Source organism: Hibiscus syriacus, unplaced genomic scaffold (assembly GCF_006381635.1).
Source record: "Hibiscus syriacus cultivar Baekdansim isolate YM2019G1 unplaced genomic scaffold, ASM638163v2 tig00112637_pilon, whole genome shotgun sequence".
In the NCBI taxonomy this organism is placed as follows: domain Eukaryota; kingdom Viridiplantae; phylum Streptophyta; class Magnoliopsida; order Malvales; family Malvaceae; genus Hibiscus; species Hibiscus syriacus.
The window spans coordinates 258,722-284,382 of record NW_024063374.1 but is presented as its reverse complement, the minus strand read 5'-3'; the positions used below and the strand labels follow the sequence as shown (position 1 = coordinate 284,382).

Here is a 25,661-nt window from a genome sequence, read left to right as displayed (position 1 = left end):
CCATAGGACGTATAGGGGGCGGGCTCGACAGAGTGGTGTCAAGGAGACTAGACTTAGAGTTTGTACGTTGAATGTAGGCACATTAAATGCAAGGCTGCTGGAGCTGACAAACGTACTAAGTAATAGGAAAAATAGATTTTGCATGTATTCAAGAGATTAGGTGGAAAGGGGCTCGCGCCAGAGAGTGCAACGGGTACAAGTTGTGGTATTCAGGCGTAGATAACGCTAGAAATGGGGTAGGTATCTTGGTATCCTCTAGGCTCAAGGAAAATGTAGTTGAAGTATGCATATACCGTGATAGGATCATGATGATTAAGATTATTATAGAAGCGGAAGTGGTGAATGTCCTTTCAGTGTACACCCCACACGTTGGCCTAGGGGAGGGGGAGAAACGTTGCTTCTGGGATTCGTTAGATGATGTACTTAGGAGCATTCCAGAGCACCAAAGAGTTTTCATAGGGGGAGACTTCAATGGCCATATAGGTAGTGAAATCAACGGGTATGACGGTGTTCATGGGGGTTTCGATTTTGGTAGTAGGAACGAGGAGGGACGTACGTTGCTTGAATTTGCTACTGCACACGATATGGTGGTCACTAACTCCTTCTTTAACAAGAGAGATGTGAACTTGATTACGTTCCATAGCGGGGGGCATTGTACCCAAATCGACTACATCCTGGTTCGAAATCGGGATCGATGGGCTTACATTGATTGTAAGGTGTTCCCTGAAGAGGCATGTGCATCATAACACATATTTTTGTTTTGGTGTTCCACGTACGCCACGGGCGGAGCACTCTTAGGAGGGCTAAACTAAATAAACCTAGGATCTTTTGGAAGAACTTACATGGAGCGACAGCTGATGACTTTAGGACTAAGGTTTTGTCTCATACAGGTTTTGGAACTACAAACTCAAATAATGTAGATATGTTATGGAAAAATATAGCAAATTCCATCAGAGAGGTGGGCAAAAACACCATTGGGTTGTCGACAGGGAAGGTCAAGGAACATAAAGAATCATGGTGGTGGAACGACGAAGTCCAAACTAAGGTGAAGACAAAGTAAACTTGCTTCAAGGAGTTGCTACAATGCAATGACGACGAAGAAAGATTGAGAGTTAAGCAAAGATACAAGGAGGCAAAGCGGGAAGCCAAGAAAACAGTGGCTAAAGCAAAGGATAAGGCATACGAGGAAATGTACAAGATATTAAACACCAAGGAAGGACAAAACGACATATTCAGGCTTGCAAAATCCAGGGAGAATAGGAAAAAGGATATAGGTAGTATTAGGTTTATTAAGGATAACAATAGTGTTCTTTTAGTGAAAGATCATGATATTAAGAGGGTTTGGGGTAGTTACTTATTTGGCTTATTTAATAATGATGCCTCTCCCTGTAGAGATAGGAATGTTGATGGGTCAGCCGACCATCATACTACGGCCAATGTGTAACACCCCAACCCGTATCTGACCCGGATACGAGTCCGAGATGTCACATTGACTTTTCAAAACCCTTATTATTGCAAAATAACATAACATTTGAACTCTTTTTAAGAAAATACGATAATATATTGTTGAATCATGTTTATTATAACCAATTTAAGAAAATATACGTTTTATGAACAATAAAATACGGTATGAATAGTGAACAATACCGTATGAACATTAGTGAATAGTACCATGAACAGTACCTACTACAATACCCCGAATGTTAAAATTTCCATATTGTAATAGGGGAACAGATTCTCCTGCTACAGGGAACCGATACCCTGCTACAGTACTTTCGTAAAACATGTATAAAACTCATAAAATTTAAAACGTTAATCATTATACATTTACCATTTACATATATACGTTTAAAACATTTCAAAATTTGATCAGAGCGTATCCAATACACATTTTTTTAATTTATTACATGCCAACTAAATTCTTTCTAACAAAATACATGTAATTCGATCTACATTTCTGATCTAATATTCGGTAAGGAGAATTGACCTGTCTTGTTCCTCTTTACTTCTCTTATCGCTTTCCAAACCTACGTGTGAAACAATCACACGCTAAGTCGATGACTTAGTGAGGCATATAAAACATATAGTATAACCATATACCATTTCATATAAACAAAAGCATACATCTGCAAATACTATCATATCATATAAAATCATATCTCTCATTGTATAACCAATGCACACATATACAGTTATCATGAACGTATTTATCAGTAATCATATTGTTATCACTAATTCATTTTTATCATATAAGCATATGTTGAACATTTCCATATACATCATGGAACACATATATATAATTTCATAACAAAACACACATAACATAGTATAATTCATATAACACATTTCGTATCATAAAAACAAACATATACATCATATATATATTGTATTTGATATTATCTCTTTATTAGCCCATGGTATACTAGTGAGAACAGAAGGTATGTGAGTATATTGAGGTTGTGCACTAATGCTGTCACCACAGCTCGTATAAGTCCCACTGAGTGGCATATGAAATTTATCCCGAATGACCACTGTATTGTCCCGAAGGACCATTGTATTGTCCCGAAGGACCTATAAAACTCTCGACTCTTGGCATGCCAACTATACCACTAGCTCTCATATCACATAACATGGGCATTATCATTCATACATTTCATATCACTTGTTCTTTCACATAGCTCTTTATCACATTTCATATGATCACATATTTCTTTCTCTTCTGTCACATACCATATGTATGTGTAAACATATATCTCATATCATTTAACATGTATCACAAGTGCATGTAATCACGTATTATATATAATCATGTAGATCATTTCATATGGTTATATCATTTCTCATTTATTCATGTACGTATGTCATATCTTGTCCACATATGTTCATATATATATGTCACATATACTTTGAATCATCTTTTTCACATACTCATATAATCCTTTCCTATAGTTAATATTTTATTTTCACATATGGCATATCACATAAATCACATAGCACATATAAGCACATATCAGTTCATATAATCAAGTATACATACATTTCATGTCATTCACATCCTTATAATCAATACTCCATACACTATAACTATTGGAAATAGACTTATCACAAGTCTAATTCCTTATAATCCTATAAACTAAAATGCACTCATAAGAATCATATCAATCATATAACATTTTAGGAGTCACTTCTTACCATAGTAACTCTATCACTGGCTCATCGCAAGCCAATGTTTTTCGATAGCATAAGTACAATTAAATTGCACTCACCTTAGCCTTGCTTTGATTCGATCCTAATCCTTTGATTATTCTGGAACTTGTTTAGGCTCAATATCTACATAATTATAACATTTCAAAATAATTATCAGAAGCCTAAACCTCAAACTTGATGTTAATAACTTAAGCTAGTTTAATGAACCAAAATTTCATTTTTTTTCTTTAGGGGGGATCGATACCCCCCAGAGGGGAATCTGTTCCCCTGCACAAACTGAAATTTGTTCAAGCCCAGAAATCACTGTTCATTGCACGAAAATTCTCTATTTCCACTTCAATTCTTCATATTTCATCCCCTTTTATATTCTTAACTCAAATATACATACTTAAACTAATTTATATCCATTTATTTCATCTTAAACCTCAAAATTCTATTCTCCATATAGAAATCAATAATCATACCAAAATTTCAACAAGTTCTAATTTCAATTCTATCACTTCATATCTCTTAATTAAGATGATGACAAGTCGAATTTAACTTCAAATTCAACTTATCAACTTTATTTTAAGATTTCACTCAAAAACTCCAAATCTTTAATCTTCTCTAACTCCTTTATCTTTTGATTTTAAGATAACTTAAGCTTTCCTTAAGCTTAGTTGTCATCCAATGATCAAAACTAACTCATAAAATCAACAAATAATCAACTAAATAGAAACTCACCTTTAATCAGCACGTTGGAGAAGAAGAGAGCAATAACAAGAAGAGTTTTCCAGATACTCTCCCCCAACGTGTTTATCTATTTTTAAAGAGATAAAAAATATCTTTTATGACAAATGATCATTTTTCCCTTTAATTTCTTTAATAATTATTAATAACTTTCAGGAAATATCCATAAATAAATCATTGAAATTTTCAACATTTCCACTTTAATCAACAAATTCTAAAATTTACAATTTGGTCAGTAACCCGGTGTTGAGGATGTTACACAATAACTGCCATACTGGCAGGATTGGGTTTGAGGAAGTCAAAATGGCCCTAAAAAAGATGGAAAGGGACAAAGTTGTTGGTCCATATCAAATTCTTATCACTGTGTGGTTGACCCTAGGAGAAGAGGGAGTTAAGTGGTTGGCCAACATCTTTAATATTATTCTAGAGACTGCCAGTATGCCAGAGGTGTGAAGAGAGTTTACTGTGATATCAATCTATAAGAATAAAGGAGATCCCCAACGTTGTGGTAACTATAGAGGTATTAAACTACTCAGTCATACCATGAAGCTATGGGAAAGAGTGATAGAGGCTAGGTTGAGACAGATTACTAGGGTTTCGAAAAACCAATTTGGCTTTATGTCAGGCAAGTCTACTATGGAGGCGATTTATCTACTTCGATGACTTATGGAGAAATATAGGGAAAAAAATAGAGATCTTCACATGGCGTTCATTGACCTTGAGAAGGCGTATGATAGCGTACCTCGCGATACGATCTGGAAGACATTCGAAATGAGACGGATCCCAACTCTTTATATCTGGGCGATTCTTGATATGTACTGTAGATCTACTACATACGTCGGGACTACAGTTGGCAACACCGAGGCATTCCCGGTGGAAATTAGACTCCACCAGGGGTCGGCTCTTAGCCCTTACATCTTCGCCTTGATTATGGACGACATCTATTGGGTGACACCAGACGGTGTTCCATGGTGTATGTTTTTCGCTGACGACATTGTCCTAGTTGTTGAAACAAAAAATGAGCTGAATAGTAGACTGGCTACCTGGAAGACTAATTTGGAAAAAAAAAGGTCTAAGGATCAATTTTGAAAAGATAGAGTATTTATGTTCAAACTACAGTGGAAACCAAATGATGAAAATGTAGAAGTATGCATCGAAGGACAAGTTCTCCCCCCAAAGGATTGTTTCAAGTACCTAGGGTCTATGATACATAAAGATGAGGGTGTAGATGATGACGTTTCACACCGTATAAAGGCGGGATGACTAAAGTGGAGGGTTGCTACTGGAGTTTTGTGTGACAAGAATGTGCCTCTAAAACTTAAGGGAAAATTTTATAGAATGACAATAAGACCAGCGCTGCTGTATGGATCAGAATATTGGGCAATCAAGAAGGATCGCGTAAGGAGGACGGAGGCCGCAGAAATGAGAATGCTTCGATGGACATGTGGTCGGACTCTGTGGGACATGACACCAAACTCTGTAATTAGGATGTCCTTGGGGGTGGTGCCTGTATCCAAAAAATTGAGGGAGGAAAGACTACAGTGGTTTGGGCATGTCCTTAGGCGACAATCTTCGGATGCGGTCAGGAGGGTAGAGTCGATTACAGTTGACGATACCAAAAGGAGAGGACGACCAAGGAGGAAGTGGGTAGACTGCTTGATATCTGATTTGAAGGATTTAGCCCTTACCGAGGACATGACCTCTAATAGGAAAGTATGGAGACTTGAGATCAGGGTAGTCGAGTACTGTGGGTCACAGCTATAGGGTGTAGCATCTATGTCTGCTTTTTAATTTCCTTTGTAGAAATTTCCATTGACCTCTACTTTTTATACGTTTATGTCATTGGAGTTTTTGAAGGCTTAGAACTAGGGTAGTGGAGTAGTGTTTCCTTGGTTTAGGTTTTAAACCCATTTGACTTTATTCATTCTCGTAGCTTGCTATAGCTAACTTCTGTGTATCATTCTCTGCATATGAAGAATGTTCAACTATATATTTATTTATTTATACATACATACATTGTATTTTAACTTTATTTTTAATTTTATGACGGTCGGAGGTCTTACACGGAAGCTACTCTCAACCTGGGCGTTGGGGGCAGCCTACTACCCTACCTCCCCTATACCCCATTGCATATGGGAATAGGGTTTTGTTGTTGTTATTGTTGTAGAAAAGAAAGATTATTACAAGAAGAACGAAACTAGAGATAAAAAAGGATATGAAAATATTTTCTTAAAACATTTGATCATGTTGTTCCTTCTCGCAGCTGAAAGCTAGAGCAAGCAAAGAATCAGTTGATTCATTCTGGTACCTCTCGAATAAAAGGTGAATATTACTTCCTCTGTTCACTAGGTGTGTCTCTTTTGATTTTTAAAATTATCTCATTGAAACTATCGAATTAGAAAAGTCAACAAACAATACTTATATTTTTTTACCCTTATATGCCTCACTCTTTTACACCTATTAAAATAAATTTATCAAATCTATCAATAACTTTTTAGGGATAATTTTATCATTTCTCTTAGTCAAATATATCTCCTAAAATTATATGCATACTCAATATGAGACGCAAATTATGAGACAAATGCGGTATCAATTTTTATTTGTATACTTGTGGAGTGTCACAACCCAAAATAGGAGTTAAATTTTAAACCTTTAAAGTTGGAGTCAAATCATGATTTTTATGAATTTTTGGTGCCTTCAGGGAAAATTCTAATAATGCAAGGACTTTTATGTAAATAAGCCTAAATTTAGGGTATTAAAACACCTTTTATCCGAGTGTTCATATTTTTTTTCCATTTTCAAAAGTTAACCGCCCAAAACTACAATTCTTTTCCTCTCCTTTTCTCCCTAATCCATCCTTCGGTTTCTTTCATTTTTATCGTCGTTCGGGTCGTCATGGTTGCCACTGTCGGTGTTGTTCGACCTAGATTGATATTCTCATTTGTTCGATACCTTTGGTACATCCAATGTCACTATCGTCACCGTTTTTGGGGTGTATTGCTTCGGGTGTTTCAAAAAGATGTATCTCAACCAAACCCCACCGCGAATCGACCTCTGTAACTGACTCCCCATGTCCTAAAATACAAATCTGAAATTTTGTGTAAATTCGGACAACGTCCCAAGCGCGACACACGTCGTCGCTGCGCGTGTGGGACAATTTCAATATACCAATTTATGTGGTTGAATCGATCTGACCTAAACCGATCTTGAATCGGTTTTGAACTGGCTTAAATGAACCGAGTAGCTTATTCAAACCGAACTATTCTGACTGTGACAGTTGATCGTTGACTTTTTTTGTTAAACCCTAAACCTTAAACCCCTAAACTTTAAACCCTAAACCCGACCCCATAAGATCGAGTTTTTTCTTTTAAAATTTGGAACGGGTCAGGTCGGGTTTTAAGATAGTGGTTATCGGGTTCAGGTCGGGTTCATATTAGACATTAAAAATATATGACCCAACCCAACTCGAAATATATTTATATATTTTTAATATATTTACAAAAATACCACTATATATATATATATCAAGGTTTCTTCTTTTTCCCCATTTTCATTTCTGCTCCTATGATGTTGTTCCAACAATCCTCTCTAATGTTTTCTCTCAATTCTTTTTCTTTCCTTTGCTATGTGTGTTTTTTCTCCTCTATTTATCTTCTAATTTCATCTTCCTTTGTTCTTTTATTTCTTCTAATTTTTAACTATTTTTCATTTAATATGAAATTTTAAAACTTAGAAACTAAAATCTTGAATTTCAAATCAAAATAAACTAATTCAATCAAAAGTGGCAGCTGCAAAATCTAACCAAATTCATGGATTCGAACATAAGATATTTTTTTGTAAAAAAACATTTTCTATTATATTTGAATTTAATATTTTATGAATTTCTTTTTAGTGTGAAACATTTATATTTTAATCCAGATTGATAAATGTTTAAGAATGAGTTTTGAAACCCTAAATTTCTAACAGCATGAATATGTTGAGTTTTTTTTATTCTTCATTTTGAATGAACCCAAATTTCTAGGTTGAATCGGTTGTTTTTTTTTTATTATTCTTCATTTTGAATGAGCCCTAACTTTTGGAATGAATCTATTGATTTGGGGATAGTTCTTGAATGCTAGGTCAGGTCGGATATATTCTTTCCCAAATCGGGTCGGATTGAGTTTCGGGTGGAAGAGTATATTAATCGGTCAGAGTTGGGGTGGTCAAAAATCCAACCCGGCCCGACCCATGTCTATCCTTAAGTACTATGTTATATTAGGTTTCTATTCCGTAAGATCTAGTATTATCGACAATGAGAAACGTAGGGCTTAGTTGATATTATTAGCCGATATAGGTGTGTTCCTTGACATGTACTGTATATTTACTTTTTCATATCGTGTTATGTTTCTAATATATATTATGCAAGCATGTTTGATCCTTGATTAATGTTATGATGTTTATAATCTACATATTCATATATTTTTGTATTTTGTTTAAGTTCCTTTTCAGAGGGTAATTCCTCATCATGTTTCCTAATTATTATATTTTTTTTGAATTTCTCTTCGAAGGGTAACAACCTCATCCTGTTCTCTAATTACTATATTCTGTTTGGGTTCCTCTTCGGAAGGTAATGTCCATATCCTATTTATCTACGACGGAAGATAAGGTTGTTAATGTCTTGTCATGTTTATTCATATAATAAATAATTGATTATATTATTGCTTGAATTTTTATATTTTATGCTACGTCATGTCAAAATTAGTTATTTATGTTATCTTATTAATATATGTTTCACTTGAATGACACATTGAGCTTTATAGCTTACTCTTTTTTCCGTCTGTCATTTTCAGATTATCCAAATGTATGATCAATTTGATTATAAAAAGTGTAGTCTTGGTTTTATATTGTATGAGGTTAAATATTTATTTTCAACCTCTTTATAAATGTGACATGAATTTATTTTTGATCTTATATTTGGTAAATCTTTTTAAAAATAATTTATGAATTTTCATTGATTACTTCTCAATTCATTGTAACTACCATGATTTGGTTGTAACTCCTAAGTCGGATCTAGAGGGTTACATGGAGGACAAATGAGTAGAAATGCAATGTGAATACAAGAAGAATCGCAGCATGCTAAGATTGTAATCCCCTAGACCCGGCCTGGACGTTATGCCCAAATCTAGGCAATCACATATTGCATTCAGAAATTCTTTTTATATTTAAAACAACGTTAAAATACATATAACAATATAATGTGAAATTTATCCATAATAATGATCCATACGATATATATATATATATATATATATCAGAAAACAGTATAAAACATTTACAGAACAAAATACCGGTAATACAGATATATCAAGACGGTAGCAAAACACGTGTCACCAAAGTATAACAAAGGCATATAGAGATATACAGTAGTACAAAAAGTAGGAGTAGTCGATGCTCTTGATACCAAGTCTGCTAGCATAGTCTGCTATTATTTGAAAATGTTAAAATTTACGGAATGAGCTAAAAAGCTCAGTGTGCTCCTTACGGTGTATAAAAACATACAGATAAAAAACCTTAGTAAAAATCAGTTCATCAGACATGCTTTAAAAACATGAACACTACCCCTATCTGATCACCAGAATGTGTAGGCTCCCCAGAACCATACACCCACTTGTACACCCAGTGAGGGCTTACCCTGTGCACAAAACAGAGGAGCCTGCGGAAAGCGGTAAGGCCTTACAAGTCATAGACTAGGCCTGAGACACTTTCTCTATTAAAACCCTATTGACAGAAATAAAATGTATTTAGTAGAATGAAAACGATATTTTAATCCATTAAAACATGAAAATATTCCATTTTCAGAAATCAGATACGAAAATATGGTAATCCATGTATCATATCAGAAATATACAGTAAATCAGATTTCAAATAAATTGTGTTCAGAAAATCAAGTATTGTGTCTTAAAAATATTTTGTATTATCATAAATCTAAAACCGTTCAAACAGATAGTTGAAAACAGTAATGTAACACCAACAGGAAATACACATGTATCGGTCTGAATAGTCTGATAAGGAAGCCTACTACTGAGTTTGTTGATCACAATCAGCGGCAACACTAGATCCTAAGAATTGAAAAATCTACGTCGGAATCCTAATATGAATAATATTAACCTTTATTTAAATAATTTACGGAAACCTACGGGTAACTCTCGTAGAAGGTGGATCGAGCGGGTTTGACAGACGGAAAACACCGGATCTAATCGACCCTCGGTCGGGTGAAACACGAGTATCTTCATAAAAATATATTATTAGATCAATTCCATAATCAAATCTCAAATAAATAAGCAAAAATGCTAAAAATACTAAGCCTTCAGGGGTTGGAAAAATTACGAAAAAATTTTATGTACTTTTAATGGGTTTTGAGATACTTACCAAGCTCAATTCACAATGGTGAACGGCGTAGAGCTCAATTTCGAAACGTCGGAAACTTTATCTTTCTCACCTCTCACACGCTGGGGACAACGGAGACAAGGTGGACACCGATGGACTGGGACAACGCAAGGAACATGATGGTGCGAAAGGTGTCGAAAATGGAGTAACGATCGACGATGAATCGGCGACCAAAGGTTTCCTTCTATAAGAGGAAATATGTGAAATGAGAGAAAATTTTAGTTTCCAAATGAAAACTTTTCAGATTTGGGTTTATATAAACCCTAAAAAAGAAAATGACAAAATCATGTCATGTGTCCTCAATTTTTTAACAATTTCTAAATTTAGATCCAAATTTAATCAAAATTTCATTTTGGTCCCAAATTTAATTAAAATTTCAATTTTGTCCACGAAAATTTTTTAAAGAAAATTTTAGGCCCTAATTTGAGGTGTGACAAAGATTACTAGAGACAGTTCAAAGATAATAGTGGAGCAAGTCTATTGTTTAATGTCATGGGTGACTGAGTTGTTTCAGATTGTGAGAAATCCATTGAATTGATTCTCATTTTATATCAATGTATGTTCTATGTATGATCAGGTTATCAAAAACATCCCTTTTCAACTCCGTTCAATAGTCAAATAGGCGTGGGTCTGTTGTTGAGCCTATGATTGAAGTATGATTCTACCAACCAAAGGATTACGGCTTGACATGTTCGATTTTAACAAGAAAAATGCAATTCACTCCATCCTCCACAGTTTTGTAGATCCTTAGGTGTCATCAATTCACCTATGACTTGATTCGAACTAATCTTTTTCATAGTTAGTCTTAGAATTATTATGAACCAAAGCCTTCTTTTCCATTTTTTTTTATTAACAGATATCTTGAGATATTCATAGTGTAGTGTTTAGAACCAATAAATCAGAAGTTGTAGCCTCCGAGTCCGAGATGAAGATAGTGAAAACTATATTAGCGAATATGCCCTTAAATTTTGTGTTTGTTGATACTTTTTTATTACAATGAATATCGGATTTCGAATATAAGAAGAAAAAACTGAATGAGATTTGAAGTGAAACCAATAAACTCCTAGAATAATGAGAAATGAAGGTTATCAACATTTTAATAGGAATTTTGAGTTCTTAAAAATCATTTTCAGGAATTAATATGGACAAGGACCATAGCCGTGTGGTGACCGCTACAACATGTTAACTATGCGGGAGAATTTTCAACCATAAGGTCATATTATTACAAATTATTAAAGGCTTTTGATGGCCTAGCTTTGTGAAGTGAAATTCATGAGGTTATTAGGATTAGATTAGGTCATAGTAACGTTGATAGGTCCAAAATCAAAATTAAATATATAAACATAAACAAATTTTAAATAGAATGGTAATAGGACGGTTTGACTTTAAATCATTCTGTATATGCCCTTTCAAATACACAAAAAGGAGATGCTGAATTAACACATATCTAATCTAACTATCATTCACGTATTTATGAATTAAGATATATTTAAATGGTAATGTTCACTTTATGTCAATTTAACAAATCCGCATGAAACTACTATATAAAATATAGTATATGTTTTTCTAAGAAGATTAAAATTAAAATATAGAATAGTATAACTCCCAAAGATTCGGAAGAAGACGGGTATACGTCGACATAACATGTAAGAAATTAAAACTATACATACACACACTCGTGTATGTGATGAAATAGGGCTTTGGTGAGGGTGAAGAAAACGTGGGCAACGCTGTCGCTCAAAATAAATGAAAAATGATTTAGTGTTTTCCAACTCGGGACGTCAAGCAAATGTGATGTAGTTTTAGAATAGCATGAGTTATAGGAAAGAATAAGGTTGCTTAAGCCTGCCGGTGTCGGAGCTTTCAGTTTGAGATTTGTATTCAAACTCCACATTCAACGCTAGAATTGGAAATGGGTGGTTGAGCCATAGTCAAATGGGTTTAATTTCTTATCCTACGGAACCTAGCCTGTTCGACGCATGTAGGGGTGTTCAAATTTTCGAACTAATTCGGTTAACCGATCGAACCGAATTAGTTTGGTTAATTCGGTCGGCCACCGAATTAGTTCGATCGGTTAACGGTTAATGATTTTTTAGATATTCGGTTAACGGTTAATTCGGTTCGAAATCGGTTAATTAACCGAATTAATCGAATTAATCCTTAAATATTTTTTATTATTTTTTCACCCCATGCTGCCCCCACTTCCTGATACTCGGTTATCAATTATTTTATGCCTTGATTTGTGTAACTTGCAGCCATTTCTTGAATGCGGAGCACGAGCATTCTGGATTTTCTGACTCGAGCATGGGCAGGTGGAGCACGCTTTTGACAACATAGGAACTTGCAGTACGTGGTTTCACAAGTTTATAGCTAACAAATACAAAAAGTAATAAACAGGAAGCAACGTGCCTTGTTATTTATTGTCTTCTTTCTATCTTTCTAGTTGAAGCAAACAACCTCTCACGTTTTTAAGAAAAGAATAAGAGTTCTTTGCTTGAAATAATCTGGCTATTGAGAGGTAAGATTTTTGGGTTAATAATTCCTTTTGTGCTGTCTTTCAAGATGAATAAACTAATGGGTCTTTATTTTTTTCATGCGATTTGGGTGGTTTTCCTTCTTGGGTGTTTTCATGAATGATTGGTTTTGAATGTTCTTTCATGTTCCCTGAGATAACTCTGTTTTCATTGTGGCAATTAGATGTGGATCTTTGTTTGTTCTGAATCACCCGCCTTTGTTTTCTGGGTTCATGTTTGCTTGGAACGAGGGCAAGGCAAACGAATAATGGGATTAAGTTATTTTGATTTTCTTTAGATTAGTTTCCATTGGCATTTTCGATTTGAACCTAAAAGGTAGTTGATTTTCGGTTAATGGTAGTTCGATCGGTTCGGTCACCGAATTAACTGAATGAACAGCCCTAGACGCATGGAATCCACTCATCTTCGCTTCCCTTTTTAATTCATTTACATGAAAAATAAAATCGCTAATTTATCATATACTATTAATATTCGCATTGAATTTGAAGCGTCCCTTCGTTGACGTTTTTCGTTACGGCTTTCTCATTCACATTCACAAACGTACAGAAATTGTCCTTGTTTTCCAATTCCCACCCGTGTTTCTTGGTCCAATAAATAAAATATTTTGATATTGAACAATGCGTACGTTCCAACTTGAGCTTTGTTCGGTACAAACGTACGGTCAAGAAGAAATGTTGGTGCATGTAGCTAACAATTAAAAGCAAATCACTATTGGGGTGCCTTTTTTTTTAAATAATCACATATATATTTCTTTAAAAATCAATTCAAATTGGATGGATATCAATCGTAGAGGGAGGGTGGGGACATAAGAAGACAACCTCAACATAAGCGGAAATTTCCTACCACAGCCACCACCTTTTTGACAAAGGGATTGGAGAACCTAACCTAGGGATAATGAAACTAAAGTCTCATGTTTTTTTAATAAACATTTCCATTTATTTTCCTTCCATGCCTCGCCTCCCCTCGCGTCGCTCCACGCTCCCCCTCTCTTTTTATACCGAAATTATATATATAAAAAAATAATGAAAATGAAAGACTGGTTGTCTTGAACAAGAGCCAATAACCTCCAAAGCTTGTATTCCTAATAGCTTTCTTTATAATTTTCGTTTCATTTTAGGAGTGAAGACTAAATTGATATGATTTTTAAATATTAAAGATTTATTGAACTGTTGCGAATTAGGAGTGAATTGATAAATGTATAAATTTTGGAAGACTAAAATTGTTATTATATCATGTTATCTCACCATTTTCATTAAGTCAACAATTAAACTTAATGACTAATGACAAAAATAACATATCATCATGTATGATTTTGCTAAAAATAGTTAGGTGACCAAAACATAAATACGAGAATATATGGAGTACCAAATAAGTAGTTTACCCTTAATTTTATTACTTGTATGGGTAAACTGTTATTTCCATCTCTCAACTTTGTTCATATTCTTGTTTTATCATTAAATTTATTTTTTTAATTTTCACTCAATTTCAATTTGCTTCATTTCAAAAAGAAAGATTTCTAGAGTATTTTCACATATTTTAAAAGAAAATTTTCGAGCATTTGAAAATAAGATGGATGTGTCATAACATCATTAAATAATTAAAGGCGGAGTGACAAAATATGATGTAATATCAAAGTTGAGTGAGTAAATTGAAATTTTTAAAGTTTAGTGACCAAAATAGAAATAGAATCAAATTTGAATGACGAAATTTGTAGTTTACCTTACGTATATTTCTTACTGTGCAGGTCATGTTTATTCTATTTATTTTAAATATTAATCGTTGATTAAAAAATCATAGATGTATTAACATGTAAAGTTTATAAAATGCTTGATTTTTATAATATATTACCATTATAGTGGCTAGTTGTTATATATGTTGGATTAAAATCCATAATTGTGGACACATATTTTTAATATATATTGTTATAATAAAATATGACATAAATTAAGTGATCAATTATATTATAAAGTCATAAAGTATTATAAGTGTAACGGAAATAAAATTGTAGATACTATTAAACTTGTATTTATAATTTGATGAGGGACGGAGTTATAAATACATACAACAATTGATTCTTAAATCAGATATATATAAAGGGGTTATGATCCCCAAGAAATAGATCATATCGTATTACTCTCATCCCCGTTATATAGTTTATACTTAAGAGAATTCTATCTTCTTGGAAGATCACAACTAAATAAATATTCAAGAATTTTAACATATCAATTAATTCAGGCACGCTTCCGTAAATATAGTTTATTTTATTTTTGATGGTTTGGCATAATTAGGTCCTAAATAATTTTCATATTTATTATGGTTTGGTTCTAACAATATATAGTTATTAATATTCAATATATTGATAGATTAATTTTTTTGTTTGTTTAATTATAATGATGAACTCATTGAATATCTTCGGTGGTTAAAGAGAGATTCCTTGAAAATTTTAAATTTAAGTAATTACGTATACAAGGCATGTGTATGTTTGTGGGGTGTACATGTACGTGTATGTTTTAAAAACTAAGGACATATGATGTTATCCAATTAATTTTTTTCTACATCAATAAAAAGGGAAACAATAAAAAATATAATTTATTATGAATATAAATTATAAAAATATTTGGATAAACTACCCGTTTAGTATATAAATTATTACTTTTAGTATATAATTTATTATGAAAATAAATTATAAAAAACATTTAGTTTAAGCTTCAATTTGGTATCACTATGTAACACCCATAACCCGTATAATTATACCTATACAGATTATAGATGTCACCCGTATTTTCTAAAACCATTCCATAATTTGAGTGCGATTTAAAATTTATTTTCTTAAAATAGTAAATGATATTATAAAAATATCATATTATAAAAATTATGTTTCGTTATAACAATTTAATTCAAAAATATTTTTATTTATGAATAGTGAATATTACCCGTGAATAGTGAACAGTGGGGGAATCGATTCCCTGTAGCAGGGGAATCGGTACCCTTTTACAATCTGTAAAATTTTGCTTAAAACCGTGGTTACTGTTCATGCTACAGTAACTTCCGAAAATTTACATATAAATTCATAAAAATTCACCTTTCATCACTATAAAAATTTCCAAAATTAATTAAACAAATAAATTGAACATTTTCAAATTACATGTCACTATCTAAAATCAAATTTCACAATAGGATGTCTTATTGATATTGAAATATACCTCTCGATGCTTGATGTCGTTCTGAACTCTTTATTCTTATTATTTGCTTTTTACCTACGCGTGAAAATCATCACACGCTAAGTATAAACTTAGTGAGGCAATTAAAACATTTAACAGTGCAATACAATTCATGCATGATTTTCAATATCAAAAATCAAATTTCCATAAAACCATTTTTCTAACATATTCAATATTTTACCGTGATCAACATAATATAAAATCTCTTACCATTTATCCCATAAGCTCGTAAGATTATTTTACCCAAAATACTTACCATTTAAATTCCATAAGCTCGTAAGCTTATTTTTCCAATATACTTGCCATTATTCCGTAAGCTCATAAACTTATTTGCATGGTTACCATTTATTAACCAATAAAACATAATACATAGCCAATAGCCCATATTAAACCTTGAGGACTCTGGGTATTCGAGTAATATTTTCACCGTAGTGCTACACATAAGGTCGTGCCCACCATATACACCGAAGTGTACTACATATAAGGTCGTGCCCACCATATACACCGAAGTGTATTACACATAAGGTCGTGCCCACCATATACACCGAAGTGTATTATAAACTTGCAGCTGCTATACTCTATGGCATGCCAACTATACCCTGTCCCTCAATGACTTACTTGGGCATATAGTCTATTTTATTCGATCCATCCATGGCAAAGTATATTATCAAATTTAACATTGGGCATTTCATACCCGAAAACATTCATGGTAAAATATCACTTTTTTTATGATCAATGCATTTTAATTTCATACTCTGACATCTCAATGTCAATTTATAAAAAATGATATAAAATCATGTCGATATAAACAAGGTCGACTTATCGCAAGTCTTCCTTATGATGTATAAAACATCCATGTATAAATTTCATGCATGTATTGCACTCACCTTGACACTTTATGTCTTTCAAAATATATGAGCCTCACTACTGTCCACAATATACCCTTTTTATACTTGACTTGCTTCAATTGCAAATCAACCATGATCTGTATAAATCACAAATTTATAACAATACATATGTTAGTATTGTACTAACATAACCATATTCCAAAATAATTCCATAGCATACTTCAAACTCATTTCCACCAAATAATTAAGTACTTATTAATTCCTTTAACATTGGAACCCACTTTTCTAATTTACTCAAAATGGTCCTTCACCATATTATCACCTAGACTCTTAATACCAAAAATTCCAGTATTGAAATTATTTCACATCTAACATTCATTTCAATTCCTGAACAACAATTTCCAGCATAGTACATCAATTATACAACACTTATACAATAACCCATCAATTTTCCAGAATTCAGACAATTCGTACTACCCTTAAAGAATCATTATTCTGTATTGATATAAACACTGGAATTCAATTCCGTTTCTTCCGTTAAAAACTAGACTCGAATACGAATCTATCCATATAAACAACTCCTTCTAATTCATTCTGTACAATTTATGGTGAATTTTCAAAGTTCACCAACATAATCTGTTTTGTACAGAATTCTGCTGTCCGATTTTTCTGACCTTTCATTGGTTAAAAATTCATATCTTTTTGTATACAACTTGAAATTGATCCCCGTTTATTTTAAACCAAACTAGATCCATAATGAACACAATATATAAAAATAACCTCCAAATTATTTTTATACAACCTCAAAATCATCAATAATCATCATCAATTTCAAAAACCATTGTATAAACCCAAATTTCCAGATTTGGGGATATTTGAATCAAGCAAGATTATCATGCAATATTGGTACCAAATGATAGCCTTTTTCCCATATAACAATTTTCTATCTTCATCATACTCATAATCCTAAAGAAATTGCTTGAAAAATTGAGTTAAACCTTGCTCTTACCTTAGGAGAAGACCACGTCTGTTTTGGAGAAGAAGAGAGCAAATTTGGATGAAATTTAGGAAACATTTCATCTTAATTTAGATTATATCTAACTTTAAATGAATATAAAATTCATTTAATTGGAATAAGACTAAATCACCCTTAATGAATCTTCTTATTTACCAAAAAAACCAAGCCATCTGATTATTACAAAGTCAAATATAATTTAATTTGACTTTGACCTACGAAAATGCCCTAAAATTTTCAAAACTTGCAATTTAGTCACTAAATTTCACAGTTTCGGTTAAATCTGAAAATTTGCATAATTCCAAGCCAAATTTCTCTGATCCAAAATATTAAAATAATATTTCCATCCATTTTATAACATCCTTCAAATTTTTTTAGAATTCCAATTCGATCGGAATTTACTGATTCCTTACCGGCTTTAACCCTTTCTTTACTAAATTCCAAATCCAACAATATGATTTCTATAAAACTCCAATCTCAAGAGTAAACCATATATTTATGGAATAAAATTCTTTTTAGGAAATTATCACTTAATTCCCTAAACGTTTTCCCAATTTTCTACTTTGACCAACAAACTTTACCAATTTTCATTTTGGTCATTGTTTGAATTTTTGGGGTATTACACACTATCGTCAAAAGATTAACAGAATTACTGACATGATATTTTTTATAATTTGTTTAATGATGACGTGACATTATTTAATGGTGACATGTCAATATTATCGTTTTTTTAATGGCGGAGTATCAAATTGAAACATTAAACTAAATGTTAGGTATGGTTTTGAAAAATAAGTGAAGTTCAGATATCAAAATAGAAAAAAAGTAATAAGTTAGATAATAAACGTATATTTTATTCAAAATATTTTTCAATTAATATTAATTTTATTTCATAATTATTAACTATATATTAATATTAATATTTTAATATCAATTTAATAATATAATTAACAATAAAAGATGTATGTATCAGTTTAAAAAGTACTCAATTCATAGCTAAAATAGTTTATATACTAAACATGTTGTATACTCAACTCAAATTCTAATATAAAGATTTTCTTAGTATATTAGTGGTTTTATTTAAAGATGAATATTTATGCACAAATTAAATAACTTTTGTGATTAAATGATTATTATTATTTCATAAGATTTAAAATTTAATAATTATAAAGATATATAAACGTTTATTATTAAATAATTAAAAATATTTTAAATAGATATTATATTGAACTCGAAAAAATAATGAATATGGGTAACACAGAACTAAAGTATAGAGATAAGCTTGGCATTAATTGAAGTTGAAAAACAAGAAAGCGAAGAAAAGTCCGTGGAGATTCCGGGGACGAGTGTCTGAGAGTGAGGTAAGCAGCGCGTGAGGAGTAAAAGAGGCCAAGAAGGACCAGGCTAAGCGGGACCCACTGTCCACCTCGGTGCGCTTCTCCTTTTGCTTTTGTTACCGTAAGGCTCCTCATCCCTCCCTTTCGTTACGTATATATAAACTCACCAACTCCACACACAGGATCCATTCTCTTACGTTTGTAAGACCCCAGAAGGTAAAAAGAAAAAAAAGATGGAAAATAAAAACTGGGATACGTCTCTCTCTCTCTCTTTCTATGCCTTCATTTTTCTTCTTACACTTTTTTTTTCAAGTATTACTATTAGACTTTGTTTTCATTGTTGCGAAGATGAGTATTTAAGTGTGTGGCGTTTCTTTTTGTATTCCTATAGCTTTTTTTCATCTCTGGCTGCTGCTCCCACTACTAAGCTTGGAAGATGGGCATCAGCCTCGAGGAGATCAAAAACGAGTCCGTTGATCTGGTATTTTTCTTTCTCTTCTCCTTTACATAAATCTTATACATGCAATCCGGTTTACATGGATCGTGTTTCCCCCCACCTACAGTTACGATTCCAGTTTTCATCAAAACAGGGGATTCTTTCCATTACTTTTTGGCTAACTGAATAGAATTCACCATGCGTGATAGAATTCTTTCCGGACTTTCCTTTGTAGATGATATTATGATTCAAACGAGATTTTAGTCGTTTCATTTGTTTCTTTTTCAAGATTTTGGTACCATACCAAACATATTTTAGCCATACGTTCCGTTACGATTAGGTAATAAATATTATGATATCTATATTATTATTCTAATCAAATTAAGATTTCATAAATATGATTGATTTGACATCTGTCTCTCGTTGTGTGATCAGAGTTTTCGGGTCTTGAAGATCTCCGTTGACTTTTTTCTTTGGAAATTGCATAATAAATGCATTCTGTTATATAATATTAGAAAAAAATTCTAATTCTTCAACCTTTGGTAATTTCCTAAGCCAATGAGGATTTATTTATTCCTTTTTTTTTCTTTTTTAAAAGCCAATAAATATAGTTTGAACGGACATCCTATGACTATATCAATGGCTACAGTATAACTAAGCTCACTAATTAGTTCAGTTGAACCAAAAAGATTAATTACTTCGATGGATGGGCTGTAAATATCAATGGATAGGTCCTTTTGTCTATACTGCTTTTTGAGATTCAACATGAATCTCTTCACGTCTTTAGGAAAAAAATTATATTCCTTCTCTTTTTTAATTGTTTTTTTTAACAAAGAACAATATTCCCTCCTTTTCAGGGTTCTCTGTGGTTTGGTTTGTTTTGTCATGTCGGTTACTTTGAATAGCATCGTTTCCACATAGGTAGGCTATACATGAAAGTAAAGACAATAATAATCACCAGTTCTTGCATGGATCACAAGTCACAAACCAAATCAACATTACATGTTCCTAAAATGCAGTTTCTGTAAGTTGGCTAAGTGACAATTGCTTACAGGAACGGATTCCTATTGAGGAAGTTTTCGAGCAGTTGAAATGTACAAGAGAAGGGTTGACTACCGAGGAAGGCAACAATCGCCTTCAAGTTTTTGGACCAAACAAACTAGAAGAGAAAAAGGTTCATACCATATACCACTTACATTTAAGTTTGTAAATTTTCAGCTTCTGTTTTTTGTATGACATAGTATGATACTTTGCAAACAGGAGAGCAAAGTGCTCAAGTTCTTGAGTTTTATGTGGAACCCATTGTCATGGGTCATGGAAGCTGCTGCTATAATGGCCATTGCCCTGGCAAATGGTGATGGAAGGCCGCCGGACTGGCAGGACTTCGTTGGTATCATTGTCCTCTTGGTGATCAACTCCACCATTAGTTTTATTGAAGAAAATAATGCTGGTAACGCTGCAGCTGCTCTCATGGCTAATCTTGCTCCAAAAACTAAAGTGAGATATATTCAGCAACCCAACAGTTTGTTGAATCATCTTTCTATCTTATTTTACTCATGATTCCGGTTTGTTGTCCATGTAACATATAGGTTCTTAGAGATGGTCGATGGAGCGAGCAAGAAGCAGCAATTCTAGTTCCAGGGGACATTATCACTATTAAATTGGGAGACATAGTTCCTGCGGATGCTCGTCTTCTTGAGGGTGATCCTTTGAAGATTGATCAATCTGCTCTTACTGGGGAGTCTCTTCCTGTCACGAAGAATCCATCAGATGAAGTGTTTTCTGGTTCAACGTGTAAACAGGGCGAAATAGAAGCAGTTGTTATTGCAACTGGTGTTCACACCTTCTTTGGTAAAGCTGCCCACCTAGTGGACAGCACCAATCAAGTTGGGCATTTCCAGAAAGTTCTGACTGCCATTGGTAATTTCTGCATCTGCTCAATTGCAGTTGGAATAGCCGTTGAGTTAATAGTCATGTACCCAATACAGAACCGCAAGTATAGGGATGGGATTGACAATTTACTGGTTCTCTTGATTGGTGGAATCCCAATTGCTATGCCAACTGTGTTGTCTGTCACCATGGCTATTGGTTCCCACAGGCTTTCTCAACAAGGGGCTATCACAAAGAGAATGACAGCCATTGAAGAAATGGCAGGAATGGATGTTCTATGCAGTGATAAGACTGGAACTCTGACTTTGAACAAACTTACTGTTGATAGAAACCTAATTGAAGTATTTGCAAAGGGAGTCGAAAGAGAGCATGTTATTCTTTATGCTGCAAGGGCATCAAGGACTGAAAATCAGGATGCTATTGATGCTGCAATTGTTGGAATGCTTGCGGATCCAAAGGAGGTATTTTTTTTCTCTTCCTGGTCTTTTATTATATTTACGATTGAGTACAAGAATTCCTTAGTCATTTTGGATACTAATTGGGCAGGCACGTGCCGGCATTCGAGAGATTCACTTCCTCCCGTTCAACCCTGTAGACAAGAGAACTGCACTAACCTACATTGATTCTGATGGAAACTGGCATCGTGCTAGCAAAGGTGCACCAGAGCAGGTACTTTATTTTCTCATTTTAGAATAGTTCTGACCTTTTTTGGTAGGTAACTTCTAACATATATGCTTTCAATATTCTTAAATAGATTATAACTCTTTGCAATTGCAAAGAAGATGTCAAGAGAAAGGTTCATGCAGTTATTGATAAATTTGCTGAACGCGGGCTTCGGTCTTTAGCTGTTGCAAGACAGGTCAGAAAATTAAACTTGCACATGCTTAAATCGAGAAAACTAAATTGTGATAATAATACTACGTTTGATTTCTATTTCTGCAGGAAATACCTGAGAAAACAAAAGATGATCCTGGGGCACCATGGCAGTTTGTCGGTTTGTTGCCACTATTTGATCCTCCAAGGCATGATAGCGCTGAGACAATCAGAAGAGCTCTTAACCTTGGAGTGAATGTTAAGATGATTACCGGTCAGAGTTGTTTAGTTGTTTAGAATTGAACATTGTCTATAACTTCATGATGTAATCTTTATACTATTTTTTTAATACCAAGGGGATCAGCTTGCAATTGCCAAGGAAACCGGCAGGAGGCTTGGAATGGGAACAAACATGTATCCTTCATCTTCTTTGCTGGGCCAAGGCAAGGACGCTTCCATTGCTGCTCTCCCTATAGATGAATTGATTGAAAAGGCTGACGGATTTGCAGGAGTGTTTCCAGGTGTTTTAAGAACTTTGTTGATAAAGCTTCTATACTTTCGCTTTTCGAGGAAAGTGTTCTGTAACACTGGCTGCCTGTAATCATCACAATAACTATTGATTTCCATGCACCTTTGATACTTGGATAATTTTTTAAAAGTTCCATTAATTAATTATGGGGCCTCTACTCTTTTAATTTTTTTCTCCCTAACAGTTCCTTTTCTTACCAATGACAGAACACAAGTATGAAATAGTTAAGAGGCTACAGGAGAGAAAGCATATTTGTGGCATGACAGGAGATGGTGTCAATGATGCCCCTGCTTTAAAGAAGGCAGACATTGGAATTGCTGTTGCTGATGCTACAGATGCAGCTCGAAGTGCTTCAGACATCGTACTGACTGAACCCGGGCTAAGTGTCATTATCAGTGCAGTGCTGACCAGCAGGGCTATTTTCCAAAGGATGAAGAACTACACTGTGAGTATATATTTGCTTTCTTTTTGTTTGCTTTTCCACTCCCTTATTCCTCGGTAAAGTGATTGTAACCTTTTTTCTCTTATTCCTTCACATTGTAGATCTATGCAGTTTCAATCACCATTCGTATTGTGGTAAGTATATAAAGACCTCTAAGACGCAGAATACTGGTAATGCTTAATCACTTTACAAATGGATTAAGTTTTTCATTGTCATTTGGCAGTTTGGCTTCATGTTTATCGCCTTGATCTGGAAGTTTGACTTTGCACCCTTCATGGTTTTAATTATTGCCATCCTGAATGACGGTGAGATGTTCTTTATCAGATTGTTCATTGTTTTATCAATATGCGTTATTGTACAAGTCACCAGGACCCACACCCATCATGATTTTGAATCTGATTAAGTCATCATCATATTTATAGGTACAATCATGACAATTTCCAAGGACAGAGTGAAGCCATCTCCACAACCGGACAGCTGGAAACTCAAGGAGATTTTTGCTACTGGCATTGTGCTTGGAGGTTACTTAGCTCTAATGACTGTGATATTCTTCTGGGCAATGATAGACACTAATTTCTTCTCAGTAAGAACCTCGTTTGCTATGTATCCTTAATGTATTGTTTTGGTGAGATTTCTTTTAATTTTGGTATGTTTCCATTTCCTCTATTTCAGGACACATTTCACGTTAGACCACTGAGGAATAGTAATGAAGAAATGATGGCAGCTTTATACCTTCAAGTTAGTATTGTGAGTCAGGCCCTCATTTTCGTCACAAGGTCTCGCAGTTGGTCCTATTTTGAACGTCCAGGACTTCTGCTAGTCAGTGCTTTTATGATTGCTCAGCTGGTAAGAAAAATTAATTAATCTAGTAAACTATCCATTAAAGAAGTCTATTTTTTTATCATAAGTTTTAGAAGGCTCATATATGAATATATTATATAGTGTGTTATTAACAGATTACTCCCGATTATAAATTTATAGTTATAACGACCTAAAAATGTGTGGCAGGTGGCCACTTTGATAGCCGTGTATGCAAATTGGGGTTTCGCAAGGATTAAAGGTATGGGTTGGGGATGGGCTGGTGTAATCTGGCTATACAGTGTGGTAACATATATCCCACTGGATCTTCTCAAGTTTGCAATACGTTATGTTCTTAGTGGAAAAGCTTGGGATAATCTTTTGGAGAACAGGGTATGTTTCATTCATTCCAAATTTGTCGAGAGCTTTGACTTTTGTCTTGTGGTGTCGTGAATTTCATTGGTTCTTTGCATTATAGACTGCCTTCACTACGAAGAAAGATTATGGAAAAGAGGAGAGAGAAGCACAATGGGCAGCTGCGCAGAGAACTCTGCATGGCCTTCAACCACCAGAAACCTCAAGCATTTTCCATGAAAGGAGCAGTTACAGGGAGCTTTCAGAGATTGCAGAGCAGGCCAAGCGCAGGGCTGAGGTTGCAAGGTGAGCCATCTAATTTCTGCACATACTTTGCCATGTATATGCACTTGAAAGAAAACAGTGAAAATGTTTTATGATTTCGGATTTTGATGATGATTTTGTGTAGGCTGAGGGAGCTCAATACACTGAAGGGGCATGTTGAATCGGTTGTTAAGCTCAAGGGGCTTGATATCGATACCATTCAGCAGCATTACACTGTTTAAAATGAGTGACGACGACGATGATGAACAAGGCCCTTTTCATCGCGAATATTATTGTTCTAGACTTGGGTCCATTTTCCTTTTCCTAAATGTTGGAATTTATGTTCACTGTTCGCCCCTCTTTTTGTTGTTAATATACAATATCATAAATACTGCCCTTTATAATGGATACATGATGTTCCAAATGAGTTCATTCCAATGTTTTAAACAAGAGAATTAAACGTTTGTAATTGATGGGAGAATTCTCCTAAATGAAAATTGTTACGACGTTCACAATTTGTAGTGGAAAAATGTAATTGATGCACGATTAACATTAACATAAACTAAGCCATATCATCTTTTACTTTTGTTTTGATGGTAAACCGGTGAAAAGTCATCATAATTATACAAGTCAAAATAATTACTTAAAACCATATATCTATTTTTTTTAAATAGAAACCGCTAATTTTATTAAAAAAATCTAAATTATAATAAAAAGTCATATATCTGCTTAAATAAATTGATCTCCAATTAATATATTTGCACATTGAAACTTATACCGTTTGTAACTTGCCTAGTATCTTATTTGCTTTTACAATTCAT

At 33.7% G+C, this 25,661-nt stretch overlaps 1 protein-coding gene across 1 annotated transcript; it reads left to right on the top strand.

Annotated features, from left to right (window-relative positions):
- Positions 1-16,333: 16,333 nt before the first annotated feature.
- LOC120182355 (plasma membrane ATPase 4-like) lies at positions 16,334-25,134 on the top strand. The gene is made up of 17 exons (XM_039187343.1): positions 16,334-16,345; positions 19,706-19,795; positions 20,805-20,924; positions 21,011-21,247; positions 21,340-22,101; positions 22,187-22,309; positions 22,395-22,499; positions 22,583-22,727; positions 22,810-22,974; positions 23,189-23,427; positions 23,526-23,558; positions 23,648-23,729; positions 23,847-24,007; positions 24,097-24,270; positions 24,433-24,615; positions 24,701-24,882; positions 24,986-25,134. The coding sequence occupies exons 2-17, from the start codon at positions 19,751-19,753 to the stop codon at positions 25,080-25,082; spliced, it is 2,853 nt and encodes a 950-aa protein (XP_039043274.1). The 5' UTR covers positions 16,334-16,345; positions 19,706-19,750; the 3' UTR covers positions 25,083-25,134.
- The last annotated feature ends 527 nt before the right edge of the window (positions 25,135-25,661 follow it).

Bases quoted from the DNA above. Each gene is read 5' to 3' on its own strand.
- LOC120182355 (XM_039187343.1), top strand. From the start codon at position 19,751: ATGGGCATCAGCCTCGAGGAGATCAAAAACGAGTCCGTTGATCTG. The intron at 22,102-22,186 runs GTATTTTTTTTC...CTAATTGGGCAG, and splicing joins TGCTTGCGGATCCAAAGGAG to GCACGTGCCGGCATTCGAGA. The intron at 23,730-23,846 runs GTGAGATGTTCT...TCATATTTATAG, and splicing joins TATTGCCATCCTGAATGACG to GTACAATCATGACAATTTCC.